Source organism: Perca fluviatilis, chromosome 4 (assembly GCF_010015445.1).
Source record: "Perca fluviatilis chromosome 4, GENO_Pfluv_1.0, whole genome shotgun sequence".
Taxonomy (NCBI): Eukaryota; Metazoa; Chordata; class Actinopteri; order Perciformes; family Percidae; genus Perca; species Perca fluviatilis.
The window spans coordinates 11,762,845-11,780,558 of NC_053115.1; the positions used below are offsets into that span (position 1 = coordinate 11,762,845).

Here is a 17,714-nt window from a genome sequence, read left to right on the forward strand (position 1 = left end):
TGTCTTACAGCGCAACAACAACAGCAGAGAGCAGAAGCCAGCAGGCAAGTGTTATTTACATAAACTTCTGGTGTACTTACATAACTTTCCAATCACCTATCGCTGCTATTAGTATGAAACGTTTGATCAACCGGTAATGCGAATAACGTCCCTGTCGCTGATCATGCGGTAACTTTCTCTGAGGCAGGTAAATTAACTGGTAGTGATATTAATTACCGAACTCATCACTACACATTCTGTGTGCATACATACTTGCTCACAGTACATATTCAAGTCACTTCTGGTTCCTTCAAACACTCCCACACACATAGATGCACATAAACATAGAAAGAACAGCCAACTGACAGACACACACACCACTGTTTTCTTGAGCCCGCTGGCGATGTCTGGCACTCTGTGGACTCCGTGTCCGGAAGAACTGGATCAAGTTTTTTTTTAACCATGTTTTCAGTTCAATTTTGTGCGCGTGTGAATGTGTGTGAACAACACACCATAATGTGCTTGGTCTTGTGAGGTCAGATTGGAGATGACTATTCATAGCGCAGACGTTATCCAGCTCTCTATTCCAGCAAGGCACAAACCCATGGAACTCATTCTCACTGCAAAGGAAGGATAACATTAAAAAAAATAATAATTCTGTACAGCTGTGGAACAATTACGTTTTTTTGGGACAGTACATATTGCAAATTAAAACCTCAGAGATTCCTAAACCAAGAGGGAAAACAGACACTGATGCAAACAAGTTTTTCTAACCCTCAAAACAGACATAATCTGTGTGAATTTGACCTGGACTTCCCCCCAGATGGATGTGGCACTGGGAGATGCATGCATTAATAAGCTTGTGGACCAAAGTGCATTTTCACTTCTCAAATTTACATGCCCCTGAGAGGCCAACACGCACACAAAAACATCCCTGTGAAACACAGGCTTCTCCTTTCAGACAGCAGTGTTCCTCTTTGTCATACAGAGTCAGTAAAGGAAACGCAGACAGCAAAGGGGAGAGAAAAAGGAGAGGACAACCAAACGAACAGAAATGTTCTAAGGTTGTTTAGTGGGTGTTGGTTTTTTCTTGTCACTGTTGATGCGCTATGTTGCTGTTGAAAACCTCACATACCAGTGTTGGCTTCTACATCTGAGGCTCCGTTTATACACACAGAATTTCTGATTATTTTTATACCCTTTGTGGCACAAATCTGATGCTCTCATATGTCTGACTACATTGAAAGGCAACATCACGGTGTCTAACTTTTTCCCTCTTCACAGTCACAAATAGATCAGGTCTGCCACATAGGTGGGGGAAACTTACTTGGTTCTTGTGTAAAGGCAGCTTTAGTTTGTGTTTGCAGTGTATACAAAAAGTAACTTTCAATTTATTTTCAGCTTAAATTTGAATCCATTAAAATCATTTACATGTTCAGAATGTATTTGTAGTTGGACGACAAACATACAAAAATATTTTAAAAAATCCACTCAAACATTGGTTAGCAATCATCAATTGTTTATGTTGCATGTCTGCAGCTGCTTCACAGTAAAGTACCTCCTGCAATGCATCCTTGCTTCTGAGAGATTCATGGCAACAAGACTGGTCTAAAGCCATGCTAGCAGCTCTGTGAGGCTGTACATCAGCATGGCAGTGCTTTGAGTTAAAACTAACATCAGCATGCTTACAATGCTAACATGTTGATTACCATGTTCCCCATCTTAGTTTAGCATGTTAGCATGCTAAAATTAGCTAATTACCTTTAAACACAAAGTAGCTGCCGCTGATTGTAGCCCTACATCTTAACTTGCACTATTTATGTTGTCTTAGATTCAGAATTTGCTTTAACTTCCGTGTTTTTCTTTTCTTTTTAGTTATTTAGTGAGCATTGTTGGAGGTGGTCGAGGCCTGATTTTTATTGCCAACGACTTCTTCTGTCATTGCTGTGCGCATGACTTGAACCGTGATGGGAATGTGATTAGTTTTGTGTGTATTTGATCATAATCCAAAGTATTGGACAAATTACAATTTTGACCTGATGATGGCACTAGATGGTAAATCAAGGGTTAAAGCAACGTTGTTACAAATCATCCTGAGGAGAAAATTAATGTTTCATGGCAGTCCACATTTACGACTGAAAGACATAGTCATCCCTATAGAGCCCTGCCGATAGCATGGCTAGAAAGTAGGCTTGCAGGTTTGAGATCATTTCCTGTTTATATCAATTCAAGATTAGCATCTGCTAGCAATCTTACACATCAAATCAACGTTTTGCTATGAAAATCAATACCACAGCAGTGCATATTATTTACCTGTTTAAAAGTTGATAGACCACTCCACAGATACAACTGGAGTATTTCACATCACCAACAGAGCAGATCAACTGATAATGTTGTTTGCGCTGTGATGAAAACTATCTGCAGCAATAACGCAGGAAGTGTGTGTGTGTGTGTGTGTGTGTGTGTGTGTGAGAGTGTGTTTGTGTGTGTGGAGGAGACTAGCATCCACCTCATGAATTATAATGTAAGCTGTCAGAGTGAGCGTGTCTTCAAGATCGTAAGTGGCCATTTCATGTCAGGACAGCTTGGTGCTTGATTACAATCCTATTTGATAGCACGCACACACACACACACACACACACACACACACTATGACCATCCTCTAGAAACCAGGGTGTGGCAGATCCTAGTACCACCAACTCATCATGTTGATTTACATCACATCAGCAACAGTGTGTTTAAAGACAGCTGATTATCACAATAAACTCACCACAACCCTAACTTAAATATTCCGTAACACAGAACAATGTTTATAGAAATCTCTCTCAGCACATGTTAAAGACCAATAAACTAATAACACATTTGTCCTCCAACCTGTCTGTCCTAGATATTTACTCTCAAATCCTTTTTGTGCATGGTTGAGTGAGTATATAGTTTTTGTGTGTGCCTTAATCAAGCTCGGCTGCACCTGTGTGTTGTGAGGTCGCTGTGCCAATGTGATGTCTCCCAATAGCAAGTGACAGTAGGTACCAGACCAGAGCAGGGTGAGCCCCAACCAGGCGGCATGGTGGGGGGAGGTGAGAGAGAGTGAGAGAGGGAGAGAAAGAGGGAGGGGGCACCCGGGGGGCCTTCAATGGTGCTGGCAAGACATGAAGGTCATGTCACTAAGCATCAGATCAGCTGGCCTGGGTGGGGTGAGTTTGTGTGTTTCTCAAAGAATGCTATCATGAAATGCTCTCGAGGCATCTCAGTGTTCTTTGTGCATTCGGTTCATTTTGGGTGGTTTAACCCTGTAGAGCAAGAATAAAAAAGGATGCAGGTTTTTACTTTCTGTCATCTTGAGATTTCTGTTTTGATGTGAAACACATGTGTAGCCCCCATAGATGTCCATGTGTTACTTAAAAAAAAAATCATTTACTGTAGATTGTCTAAAAATTGGGAGATGTGAGCTGTAAATCGGAATTCTAGTATATAGCTAACACCCTTGGTCTAATGTAGCTTAGGGTCATCCATCCTTTGCTTTCAAATCCCACTAGAAACATTCAATTAGCGTGTTTCTTAGCTTCTGAGAGCTTTTTGCCGTTACAGTTTCCATCTGAAGGCAACAAAATTAAGTTAAATGAAACAAGAGTGTTTGAGTAACAGTTATACTGACTAGACTGGATCATACTGTAACAACAGAAAGTTCCTTTGTGAGTCAAAGAGTAAGAGTGGGATGAGAGGAAAAGAAGAAACGGCCTTGACTGCAGAGCGAAAAAACGATCCTTGCTACATTTGGCGGTTGAAGTTACCCTGATACTTCAACTCTTTTCATAAAAGTTCTCTCGTAGGAGAGCATTTCTATTTGTGTGTGTGCATTTGGATGTGTTTGAGACTGAACCTGTCAGTGAATCATCAAGTCTCCTCTCCAGTTCAATAAATAACCATTCCCCAAAATGCTCGCTTTACTCACAGGTCAATTTCCCCTGCAGTCTGACAGAGAGGACTCCCCACGGAGAGGGGAATGAGTCAAGAGCACCGGCTGCTTCCCAATATACAGAGAGGCGCTGCAGGAGAACCCATGGGTGTATGACCCAACATTCACCCAAATATTTCACCATCTTACCTAAGACTTGCCATAAGTTTTATAGCTCAAAATCCCTATTTTTGGTTGACGCTGACATTTACATAATATATTTATTAGCCATGCATGATATTTGACATATATGTATGTAATTGGTGCTGAATTGATTAGTCAATTAATCAATTTGTAGCTGCAAAATATACTGCAGACACACAAGATGTACACACAATGTTCCCAGGTTCCAGATTTTTTTTTTCTCTGTATCTACATTTACATACCAGTAGGAACCGGTAATCATTTTATTGGTACCTGATTCAATTGATCAAAATGACATTTTAAATGAAGGGTTGTATGATGAAGTGTTACCGTTCATTTTATATCACTGTAAATTAAATTGGAACTATGTGGATTATTCCATGATTAAAACAATTTTAGTTGCAGCCCTATACTGTATAGAATAGATGTTGTGACATGATTTTGTATTGCATCTTCTAAATATGTAATGGGTTTGTAGATGTTTTGATATCCATATTTTTGTATGAACAAATGGATTTAGGTGTAAATGCTAAAATCCTAAAATGCTAAAAAAACATACACATTGAAGGTCCAGTCTTACCTCCAGCTGATATGCTTGTCTTGGTTTACAGCCAATCAACAGTGGATTACCTCCAACCATGTCAGTGCAATGTACTGGCTGACAGATGCAGCTGCTGATCAAAAACAGGAGGAATTCAAGGGGAGAGGTTTACTGACCATACTGTACATCATGTATAAACGTTGGTAAAAGAAAGGTCAAAGAGTGAACGAGAATACCTCCTGTGGCGTTGTGTGCCATACTATCTAATGGGTGACGACAGGTGTGGGTGCTAGCAGGCTGAGGGGCAGTAAAACAGAGCTGGGGTCACGTGGAGGTAAAGGTCGGGGTCCAGACACTCTCACGAGGATCACTGCTACACCTCATCTGTCCACACAATCCCAAACAGATAGAGATTTTTTTAATGGCAATTAATCGCCAAATTTCTACAGATAATCGCAATTAATCGCATGTTTTATCTCTTAACTGAAATCATTCAATGAGTCACTGTCATTTGCAAAAACGAACAGTTGTACACTTTGCATTAAAAGCGAGCAGTGGAAGTTAATGACTTAGGAAACTTATATTTTAGCCCATGAGAGAGAGAGGGAGGAACAGAGTGAAAGAGATATTTACGCATCATATTCTAGCGTTGTAGAAAATTGATCTTCATTGTAAATTTCCTGAGTAACATTATCTTCTGCTTACTTTTAAGGCAAAGAGTACAACTGTTAATTTGTGAAAATGATTAGTAGCCTAATCCTTGAATGGAATGATTATGACAGTTTCAGTTCAGAGCAGTGGTCAGTTAATGTATATATTTAGGCTACAATTACGCATTCAGTCGGTCCGCGATCGTCTGCCTCGCTTTCTCTCGCTGTTTCATTACAGCGGCTGTGTTTCTTTTCTTTTTATACAAATAATGTGTTTCACGTCATCATACTTCCACAAGAAGCTGCTGCTCACTCTGTATAAAGTATGTACAACGCGTATTCTCCATTTTGGCATCAGTAAATCTGTGATCAACCTTGCGGTCTTTTGAGGAAAGCCGTGGACGCGCATCTATCTCAATTACTTCAGCCTGGCTCAACCTAGTCGCTCCTCCTCAGCCTGGCTTGGCCTTCGTGAAACGCACCAAGCCAGGATGCACCGATTAGACTAGGTCAAGCCTCGCTTTATCAGTTATCCTGGATTTATATATTCTGCTTTTGTGAAAACAGGCCCCTGGACAGAAAAGGGGGTGGACAATGTCCCAAATGACAAAAACAGTCAAAAAAACGATACAAACAACACAGTCCTAAAACCATATGCTGATATACATAGTCAATATAGTGTGCAGTAACTCTGATTACTCACTGACGTCCAGTGATCACCGGTTAATGAGACAGCTCTTTTCATTTGATGATGTTGTTGTTGATGTCAACAACACAGCAACAGTGATGTCTCACGATATGAGTCCATAAAGAGGCCATCCACCTCCAAAAGGCCTCCAACATCAATTTTAACATTCTAGATACCGTCTCCGTGCAAGCCAGCACCTCACTAGATTAGGTGTGTGTTTTCGAGGGCTGCAACTAACGGTTATATTCATTGTCGTCCACAACCCAAAGATATTCAGTTTATTGTCATGGAGGAGTGAAGAAACTAGAAAATATTCACATTTAAGAAGCAGGAATCTGAGAATTTTTACTGTTTGACTCAAACAGATTAATTGATTATCAGTTGGCAATTAATTTAATATTTAACAACTAATTGATTAATTAGTTCTTGATCAGTTTCCTTTTCTCAACCATCCAAACCTTGGCACAATATGTGACACTGACCACAACACTCTGATGCACCGGATTACCTCACTTTTTGAAGATCCTCCTGTTGTTTGTGACCGTCATGACCCCTTCTGCATCCCAACGCATCCGTCCCTTGTATGTTATAATCAAAACCACGAGCCATTCACCTGTATCTGCATAAATTCCAGTTTGTACATATATTTAAAATATCCACAGCACTGCACACTGTCACACAGATAGATAATATAGAGACCCCAGTGGCAGCACAGTAAGCCGGACCCTGTAATAAAACAAACAGCAGGAAGACATGTTTCTGTGGCCTTGTCCAAGCAGAAAGCTACCTCTGCCTTTCACAACTAGGCAGAGGGGCCGATGTTCACACATTAGAGTGTGACCTTCGCTAGCTGACAATGTGAGATCGAGCCACAAGCTGCAGGGAGAACGTGTTGCATTTGGATCTGCAGTGTGGACGGAGCTCTGACACAAAGGTACACACGCAGTTTTTTTTAAATCCTTAGAAACACAAATGTGCACTCTTGCACACACAAGAATGTCCATATAGCATTTTTAACACCAGCTTTCAAAGCCCCTAAAAAAATCACACAAGTGCACGGACACATATAAGCGCTCGCAAAACACACATAGATAATGTGTCTTGATAACATTATGGATGGATGAGTGAGCAGCTCCATAGAACAGTGATTACTGGCTGCTGTGTGTGAAAGGAAATAGATTAGTCACTGTCTCGGCTCTCTCCCTTTTAATAATACAACATATAAACACTCCTTCATGCTGTCTGAGTGGAAAAAATAAACTCAATATTCAATGTTAGGCTCCAAGGAAACGGCTTTTTAATAGAACGTGCCATAAAGTGAAAATAATATGAATTATCTCTTCATCATCATAACTGTGTCTGCTTTAGTTTATTAAACACATTTGAAAAACATGTTCAAAAAAAACTTCACTACTCTGAAAATCATCAAGGCTATTATTATAGTCCCATTTATGCCAACTGTTCTTTTGTGCATCGTGCTCAAAGCGTTTCACAAGCTTGCTATGAAAGAGAAGAATTTTACAGAAAGTGTTTCAAGAAAAAATGCAAAGAAACAGACTGCGGCAGCCTCGCTGAGCTTCTTTAAAATACGTAAAATGCTAGGAGAGGTTGTATGCTAGTGCTGCTCTCTCCCATCACAGATGCATTCTGGGCAGATGGGAGATGAACCCTGCCGTTGACCAATTCTTATGCAATTTTTTTTTTCATCATCAGTCTTTTTCATATTGATACATACAGTAAACAGATATAGATACACATGGACAGACAGTAAACACAGGCAGAAAAAATACCAGTTTAACTGTTCATACAAAATATAACATTTTTCAATTCAAAAATTCATTGGCACACAATCCGAGAACAATGAGATTTACTGATTTGTTGGTGGAAGGAGTTATGATCCCTAAATGGGTACTGGTGAAGTTGGTAATGAGTTCACTATCGACATGATGGCGGGATGCTGAGGAGCATGACGCCTCACCTAATCCCACGCGAGAGCTGAAGACAAGCCGGCTGACAGCCGACACGCACACACGCTCGCAGGGAGGTGTCAGAGAGACAGTGGCAACAAAGGGTCTTGTTTATTAACGGAGCTCGTGAGGCGACAAATGAACCATGAAATGAGTATCTCGCACACAACACAGACATACCAGGTACTGTATGGCGAGGGCATGGAGGGAAAGAGGGAGAGCAACCTGTGTCACGCTGTGAAAACGCTCACAAACATACAGATAAAAAGAATCAATTTCATGGGTCGTGATAGTAAACAGTATGTAGAGGCATCTGTACAACGGATTGTGTGACCCAGTTTTTGAAGGCTGTGTGCCGGTGTGTGTGCCAATCAGTCAGTCCTCTGGATTAGAGACGTATTTCAATATTTTCGGAAATGCATTGATTTGCTTTGCAAGAGTTAGATGAGAAGACTGATACCACTCTCACGTCTGTCGAAGCCAGCAGCCAGTCAGCTTAGCGAAGCATGAAGACTGGAAGAGGGAAACAGCTAGCCTTGCTCTGTCCAATCGTAGAAAAAACTCTTACCAGCACCTCTACATCTTACATTTAGTTCAAAAACCAAAGCGTAAAAACTAGGGGTGTGCAAAAAAAATCTATTCACATTTGAATCGCGATTCAAGCTCTACCGATTCAAAATCGATTCAGAAAATATCGCTATTCGATTCGATGTTCAGGCTCAAGATTTGATTTTCGATTCAGAAATGATTCCCTATTAAAAAAACGATTCCCAGTATGTAAATGTAATTACTTTTCCCATGTGATTACTGTTGACATACAATTTAAAAATAAATAAATAAATATGAATCGATAGAGCCTGAATCGCGATTTGAATGTGAATGGATTTTTTTGCACACCCCTATTAAATTGTATGTCTACTGCAATCACATGGGAAAAGTGTTACCCTACATTTACATACCGTGAATCGTTTTTTTTTTAATCGAGAATCATTTTTGAATTTGAAATCGATTTTGAATCGAATCTCGAGCCTGAAAATCGATATCGAATCGAGACATTTTCTGAATCGTGCACCCCTAGTAAAAAAGTTATGGTGTTACAAGGGGTTATGGGTCGGACTATTTCTTGGCCAGGCACAGTTACTCCGGCCAAGACATAGTCTGGTACATAACTGTGCTACTTCAAATTACCAATTCAAGATACAAAAAAAAAAAAAATTATTGTTCTTGCAATATGATACGGAAAAGCTGTTAAAGAGCTATTTAGCACCCTGTTTTAAATTAAACACGTCCTTTTCACTGTCCAACCGCCTTACAGCTCTGTCAGGTTGGTGTTCCTCTATGGTGTTTCAGCCATTTTAATATAACATCTGATGGTCAGCCAGAATTCAAGAAATAGTTATCAGAGACCGTAGAGAGTGACATAATTGGGCATATGAATGGGTAGTAGGGTGGGTGTAAATTAGCCACAGGCACAATATAACACTGATCAACACTGTAAACGACAAACTTACAAGTTATAGAGGTGCTAATTCTACTACTTCCATACTCCATACTGTCCATACTGCTGAGAGTTGATTGCTGTATTTATATGTTGGAATGTTATGTTGTTTTCTCTGGGAAAAAAAGTGAAACAACTTCTAACTAACTCAAAAAAGTGGACTTAAGTTGCATTTAAATAAAAAGCTTTTTCCGTCCGTTTTTAATGAAACCAAGTTCAAATCTGTCTAAATCTGACCTGGTTTACTAAGCAACCCAAGCCGGTAACCTGGCCTTCCTAGTATTCTTGAGCAGAAACTGAGACTCTAGCAGTTCCAGGATGCTACAGCCTGTGTTGATCTCCTTGAGGTGAACAGCGAATTTCCCTTTATCGTATTTACATTTTTGTTTTTACTCGTTTTTAACTGCTCTTTAATGTTTTATGTAAAGCACTTTGAATTGCCCTGTTGCTGAAATGTGCTATACAAATAAAGATGCCTTGCCTTGCCTTTATGGATTAACAGTGTCATAGAGAAAGACCTTCCAGTGCTGCAATTAAATGGTTTTTAGAGGGGTGTGAGAGGAATGGGGGACTCTGAGTGTAATGCTGCCATCTATGGGGGGAACCAAGCTTCCATTGATGCCTCAGCAGACAAGACACACTCCTTTTCCTCTCATACCAGTGCATGTGTCCAAATCAGTCGCCTGCCCCCACCAGAACCCTGTCAACTATGTCCTACGACTCTAATATGCAGTTACACCCACACATTGCTCATTAAAACATTACAAAGTCCACAATTCAGCTTCTCACCCCACTCCTCTAACAAAGGTTGACCACACATGCCCTGCAGGCCACTGCTGATTGGCATTCAGTTGGCCTGTTGGCACTGGCCAGCTTTTCAGCTGGCAGACACCCTGCCAGCAGGTAAAGAGGCAGAGGCCCTTTCACTTATCTGCTACTACACACACAATCGTCCTGCCTTCAGGGAAGTGAGCGCACACACACAGCATCCACAAACTCATGTGCACTCACAGACATCACGTCCCGTCACATCCGGCTCCGTACATGAAAGCAGCTTAAATATTAATTTCCCTTTGCTGTCATTAATAGCCGGGTTTGATGGATACAGCCCACATGCCTATCATCAGAGTCAAATTGATCCCAGTGTGGCTGATGTACATTATTCGGTGGGTAGCGAAAGCCTTTCTGGAGTGATGGATAGCTAAAGTGCAGACAGCTAATTGGAAGTTTAAGGTAAAATCACACTGTCAGTGGGGAGGGAAATTGCCTGTGTTTAATTTATGTTATCTAGATGATTCCTAGCTAAAGTTACAAGATGAGAGATGGCAAATATGGAGTTTTTTTTTTAAATGTTTCTTTCCGAGTATTAATCACAAACAAGGAGCGGAAAAAACTAAGCAGCAGGGTTGAAATGAAAACTGATTTGATGTATTCAAATCAAATATTCTTTTTACAGCTTTCATGCTGTGCCAGTCTGTACCTCATAATTCCACTGCTACAACTTGCAGCGTGCTGTCTTCAATAAAAATTCACCATGTAACTCCGCTTTTGTCCAAGTAATACAAAGGCTACTGCCTGTCCCCAGTTAATCAAAGCTTCTGTTGACACAGGAAGTCTATAGGAGGACGCCATGATAGAGGGGTTCAGTGTGTGTTTGTGTGTGTGATCCACTTGTACTCACACTGCCTCTCTTCTCTTTGTGTGACAGACAAAGCCGATAGCACCCCGTCAATCTGGGAAGATATGATCATTATACAAACAGCCCCCTGCCATTATTGACACTACATTTGTGTCAGTGCATGAGTGACAGAGGCAGTATGGAGAAGAAAAAATGAGTGTGTTATAAGTGTGTCAAATGGTCAGTGTAACTGCCTGACCAGACCAGTTTTAAGATGACAGTATGCTTCAAACAAAGTGTCTGTACAGTCGCTTGTGTCACTTTTTATGTGTAGAAACGAGTGTGACGCCATGAATACATATACATTTGAGGTGAGACTGTGTGAAAGTGTGTCGTTATTTGCGTTTGTACTATTCATCACATCTTGACCCGTTTTCTGATGGCAAGCTTTTCACCCCGGCGTGAGGCTGTTGTGAACAGGTATAAACACTTTTGCCTTTTGGTCGGATGACAATTTGTACGAATTAGTTACCCTACTTATTTTATACCTGTGCCCTTAATTGCAGATAAAGTCTCAAAGGGCATCACACTGACTGTATCTTAATGTTATAAATTAACAAAAATTCCCCCACACCTTAGACTCTCAATCCGAACTGGGAATGGCAAAGATTGGTAGAAAATTAAAGAAAGTTTGGCAAGGGTCATGCATGGAATAAAGCAGTCAACAATTAGATGTTAATAACAAAAATGCACATAGGTACACTAATATTTGAGTCCTCCAAGTGCTCTAATCATTTCACTTTTTTCCTTACTAATTTTGATGCTACTTAAGGTGATGAAGCACTGGTGTTATTGGTAGATCTGGGGGAAATGAAAGACAATGGACATTGAGCAAAAAGAGTGGAAGGGAAAAGAAGAATGTTACATTAGATGGGTGAAAATGAATGAAATGTAATATCCATACCTTTTATTATTATGACAGCCTCTGACATTTATGTATATGAACTGAGAATGTTAGGATAGTCACTGATACACTACACTTGGCCGCTGCTGAAACTGTTGGTTGCTTTAAAAACAAGCCACACATTTACTGCACCTACAACTCAATGTAAACTCAGATACTAGACCTGTTGCTCCATTCCCAAGGGTAGTTGTAGCGGCACTTCCTGGCATAATATCAAAATATCACTCCTTGCCAGGAGCCTGCAGCATGGCTGATGATGGCAGCAAAATCCTTGTCCACCCGGAAAGCTTCTCTCAAATCCTGTGCACAGCCTGGCAATAAAGAAATGTAGAATCCATGTTAGCCCCTACTGCCGGTGCAAGAGAAGATTCCAGGCCCTAAATACAGAATAATGAGGCATTAAAGTCTGGGGCTGAGGAGGGTAATAATAAGAATGAAAGAGGGAGGGGTGTGGGGGGGCATGACGGGAAAAGGGACAATAGTTTCCAGAGGAAAAAAAAAAGAGTGAGGGAAAGAACGAAGGGGGAGAAGGAAAGATAAGACTGGTGGCTTATCCTAGTTACTGGGGAAGGATTAAGTGATGTGCCACTTTGGTTTGGTGAATGTGTGTGCAAGCATAGACACACACACACACACACACACATAAACAGGCCTGCTCAGTCTTTCAGACGTGCGCACACCCTTTCTCTCATTCAATAACCCTCTGAGAGACGCACACACATCCAGGCATGTGCTGAGCGGGGTTAAGGAGCTGCATTGCCCTCTGAGCCAGTCTTACTGGGCTGTAATGACTTTAGAGGATGTCGTATTCTTTTTATCCACCAGCGTAATATAATAAAGCAGAAAGGAGGGAGCTATCTTCTCCAAGCTGCCTCAGTGGACTGTCTCTCCGACTCTTTCTCTTAACCTCACCCACTCTGTCTCTCTCTCCGCCCCAGCGGCCAGATGAAATACTTTGTCCTTCATAACCTTGACCTCTTTCCCTAGTTCCCTTTCCTTACCCTCTGTCTTCACTGGCATATTGGGTTAGTTCAGCCTTCTCCTTTTCTTTTTGTTGCCTTTCTTCCAGAGCTGCTCTGCTCCTCCAGTGTCAGCCATGACAGTGTAGGGTTATTGAACTGCTCCACCCTCAGTCACGTGCTGTGTCCGCCCTAGTTTCACTCCACGCGCTTGGGTCAGGCTCCCTGCTGCTTCAGGGCCCCCCAGTTTATCTCTACATTCTCTCTAGTCCTACCACCCTTTGTATTCTGGGTCTTTGTCTGTGGATGCTGGATGAAACAGAAAGTGGGTCTCCCTGGGGGTCAAATGAAGACAGTACACTCAGTGCAGCTAACATCAAGCATAAAATGATGGGGAGTCATTTCACTATGTGTAATCAAAGGAAAACTCCACACAAAAAAATGTAAGACTTAAAATGCTTGCAGATGCAGGCCCATCGTGGTTTGGTAGCAGATGCTTATTCTTATTAGATAATTGTCCAAACATAAATCACATCATGTCACTTCCAGATATTTGCAGCACAGGTGTTAGTATCCGTCCCTCGGGTGAAAGAGGAGACAATTTAACAGACCAGGATGCTAAGGCGTTGCATTATGAGAAAGGTGTGTTTAGCTTTGTGCAATATCTTGTTCGCCCAGGCCACAGTCAAACAATAATATGCATCATAATCAGCAAACACTTATATACAACAGCTATCATTATTTACTTGTTTTCACTTATTGTCCCACCCCTTCAGGCTTTCACTCTGACAGCTAAAAGCAGTGAAGCAGCAGCTTTATTCAATGCAAATCTAAAAGTACCTTCAGCTTTCAAATACAACATTTATGGTAACATCACTGATTGGGGTGTGGCCAAAAAATGAAACAGCCCTGGCGCCGCATTAAGAGAACTAGTGCCCGTTCAAAACATGCCTGTTCGGACCTGTTCGGCCGATTGCTTTGCCTCTGGTATTTCTGCTTGCAGCTTTCAAGAGAACCACTCATCCAAACTTCACACCCGACACTGCGCTTTCTTGGGTTCCTGATCAATACACACCTGCCATGACATAGTTGTGTCCCCTAGCAGTGCCAGAGTATACACGTCATTTGTTTGTGAAAGTAGGCTGAATCTCACTTTTTCGGACTTTACATGGAAATAAGTGCATCAGAGTTTTGTGGAAAGGCAAACTTCTGAGCCAAATGTGATCCAGTGCTGAGTCTTCAAGATAAAGGTGTCCAAATCACAACACACAAAAACAAATTTTTTCTACTTTACTAGTAGTGCTATCTAACCATGTGATAGTTTTAGCCTATACAACTTTTACACATTTCACACACTTCTAAATCACAAACCTTACATTGAATGTACCAAAACACTCACCTCTCATTTTCCTCTTGTTTACTCTTCTTCTTCTTCTTCCTCCCTCTAAGCTGAGGCGTCATCCATCCAACTGCTCCACTGAGCTGGGTGTGTTTATGTGTACGGTTGTGGTGGGGGGTCGAATTCAGTTCACCAGCAGCCAGTTCCAGTTCACATTAACACAGTTTAATAAAAGAATATTCAATTAGCTATTGAGCTCCATGTGAGCGTGTGCTGCGTGTAGAAACAGAATGGTGACTGTCATTGATGGAGCCACACACTCCAATTAGTCTCACTGTCGACTTCTCACATATACAATGCCAAGTTGGCTGAGAAAAGAGAAGAAAAGATGATAGGGAAAAGTGTAGGGCAAAAGACTAGCAGTGGGTGAATTTCAAAAAGAAATAGGTACGTGTGGGAATGTGTGTGTATGTGTGACTGAGCATTATGTGACGGCATGTGAATTCTACAAGTGTCTAACTTTACTTGAATTGATCCCCATTAAGTCTTTACAAAGGGCAGCAGTTTGTCAAAGTCTGACTGAATACCTCTCATTTGCCGACACCTCTTCAGCTGGATGAGAAAGAACAGCGGACAAACAGCGTTTCAAGAGCTGAACAAAGAAGAGGGTGCAGGGCCGCTAAAACGTATATACATTAGGCTCTGTGGCTGACTGTCAAACTTGTCTCCAGCTCAAACTACAGGATTTCTGAGAGATTAAAGCTACTGTATGGCAACAACTCAAATAATTGTTTTTCAGACAAACACCTGCACTTAAATGGGTGAAAAAAAGCAAGATAAATACTGTATGTTGGCTGCAGAGTGAGCATTACAGTAACCCCTCCAAAACACACACACACACACACACACACACACACACACACACACACACACACACACACACACACACACACACACACACACACACACACACACACACACACACACACCTGCTTTATGCACATTTTCTTCCAGCCCGTTTTAGTCAGCTGGGCCCAGTAATTGACAAGGACTGGAAATCAATAGTGGCGCATTGTGAGACGTGAACAGCCATCTTCTAACCTCGCACCATGCAGCTGTCTCCCCCAATCAAAGTGGGGCCGGTTACCAAGGCAACCTCAATCACCAATCTTTCACAGTAATAAGGCGGGAAAAGAAAGGCACTGAAGGTGCAGGGTTGAGAGTAGAGTCGGACTAGAAGGAGGCAGTGGAAAAAATAAATCCAGTTCTTAAAAATGCTATTAAATAAAATGACAGGCACTGAGAGTGTCAGCTGTGACACACATTTGGTGAAGAGACTCATCCAGATCAAACAAACATCGAGTTCCTTAAAAAAAGAAAAAAAAAGAAAAAATCACCCCACTATCAAGATTGTGTTTATCTCATTTCACCACCAAACCGCATTCAAAACATCTCATAAAGCCCAGTCTTGCTTTTTTTTTTTCACCCATTGTGCTCTCTTATCCCATATTTTTTTCACCCATTGTGCTCTCTTATCCCATATATTGGTGAACTATCCCTGATATTTCTGTAATTTAGCCAATTTAATTAAAGGGTGGGTTTCTAATAAAAGCCAAATGGCAGATAGCAGGGCCTGGTCTTTTCAGGAGCTTGTTTAATCAGAGAATTGCTGTATAGGAGAAGGCAATAACAGAGTGAATAGGGGCTGGTATTTGTAAAGAAATGTCAGAGAGAGGAGGGATATGAGAGTCACTGGCTGAAACGTCTAATATGGTTCTGGCTTTATTTGGTGATATGTGGATTGTGTCTGTTCGGTTAGAGCTGGCTAATCCCTGGTAAGGAAGCAGAGTTTGTTGCTGGCTCACACACAAAACTGGACTGACGGACGCACACAGGCACTCACTCCTAAATATATTTCATTGGTTTCAGTATCTAGTTACTAGATTTCTATAATAGAGCGTGTATTGTATGGATTGGTCAGTGGCGCTGTAAATGTTATGTCAAGATCGATGCCATGGTGGCAAGTGAGAATCAAACTGTGATCAACAGATCATTGACAAATACACTCTACTACTACGTTCACATTGACTACCACTTGTGTGAATGTTTATTTATGTCCAGGAACAAGTTTGAGGGCATATTATAAGTCCATTAATATTCTGTGTGTCTACTGTGTGACTGCGTATGTGTGCAATATGTATGTGTGTGCGCGCGATAACAAGCTTCTGTCATTCCGAGGGTGGCCAACCATGTCCATATATAAGTGGAAATGCATCATAACACTCACTCTCTTTCTCTCTCTCACACACACACACACACACACACACACACACACACACACACACACACACACACACACACACACACACACACACACACACACACACACACACACACACACACACAGAGACGGTTAGGTGCGTCAGTACAGAGTAGTGCTGCGAGCTGAAGCTCTGTGAGCTGACCTTCAGGGTTATCTGGAAGGTTCCTTCACACCTTGCTGCTAGCACCAACCCTTGCTGTCACCATGGAAACACAGCTAGCAGGGACAATATGTGGCCTGTCCGGCGTGTTGCTCATGTGCATTCATTCACACAAGCACCTTTACGTGACAACACGTAGGTACACAGGTTCACTATAGTGGAAAAACACATCAAACAGATACACACATATTAATACATGCACACTTCACTATTCATCTGTCCTCCACTTCATTTATCCCTCATTTCCGTCACTCTCTTCTCCCTTCTCTCTTTTAATGAAACCATGAGCACGGCACACAATCAAGCCCCTGGGCCGGCACAGCATTGTCAGAAGAGTGCACACGACCCCATTTTCAGTAGTGGAAGCATTATTAGCCTGCCATGACAAGAGACAGCCACGCACGCACGCACGCGACGCATACGCCGCGACGCGACGCGACGCGACGCATACGCGCCGCCGCCACACACGCGCACACACACACACACACACACACACACACACACACACACACACACACAAAGACACACAACCTGCAGTCTCATCACCACCGGATCACTGGGATTTATTTCAGCGGCGGCAGGGGTGTGCTGCCGCAACACGACAATAAATCAGCACATCATACACTCTGGAGTGACATGTCAAGATAATACACTCAAAAACCAGGAAGGACGGTGAGTGGGAAAGAGGAGGGGGTTGTTCAGTGATGGTGGACAAATAAATGGATGGATGGATAGAAGAAGGACAGAAGGATGCGAGAAATGGACAGATCTGGTATGCTCGCTCCTTCTTCACTTCTTCTCCTTCTTCTGCTCCTGCTTTCTGGGGTTTTTTCAGCCATGATTCGTCAGTGAGCTCTGTAAAAGGAAGGAGGGAGACAAGGAGGGGGTAGGGTAGAAAAGAAAAGAGAAACCATCAAATTAGAAATTTA

At 41.8% G+C, this 17,714-nt stretch overlaps 1 protein-coding gene and 1 long non-coding RNA gene across 6 annotated transcripts in view; both read right to left on the reverse strand.

The window, feature by feature from the left end:
- Nucleotides 1-236: 236 nt before the first annotated feature.
- LOC120557710 lies at nt 237-17,190 on the reverse strand. Its single transcript, XR_005639009.1, has 4 exons — nt 6,466-17,190; nt 4,856-5,003; nt 4,659-4,752; nt 237-599 (listed from the first exon to the last, which is right to left on the reverse strand). It is a non-coding gene; the product is annotated as an uncharacterized LOC120557710 (long non-coding RNA).
- Nucleotides 17,191-17,317: 127 nt separating this feature from the next.
- The window catches only part of LOC120557715 (MICOS complex subunit mic25a-like), a 74,983-nt gene continuing 74,586 nt past the window's right edge, over nt 17,318-17,714 (reverse strand). For all 5 annotated transcript variants that reach the window (XM_039798272.1, XM_039798269.1, XM_039798273.1 and 2 more), the window contains one exon: nt 17,318-17,640. In XM_039798272.1, coding sequence (XP_039654206.1) covers nt 17,617-17,640 — 24 coding nt within the window. In that variant the 3' untranslated portion in view covers nt 17,318-17,616. The remainder of the gene's footprint in view (nt 17,641-17,714) is intronic.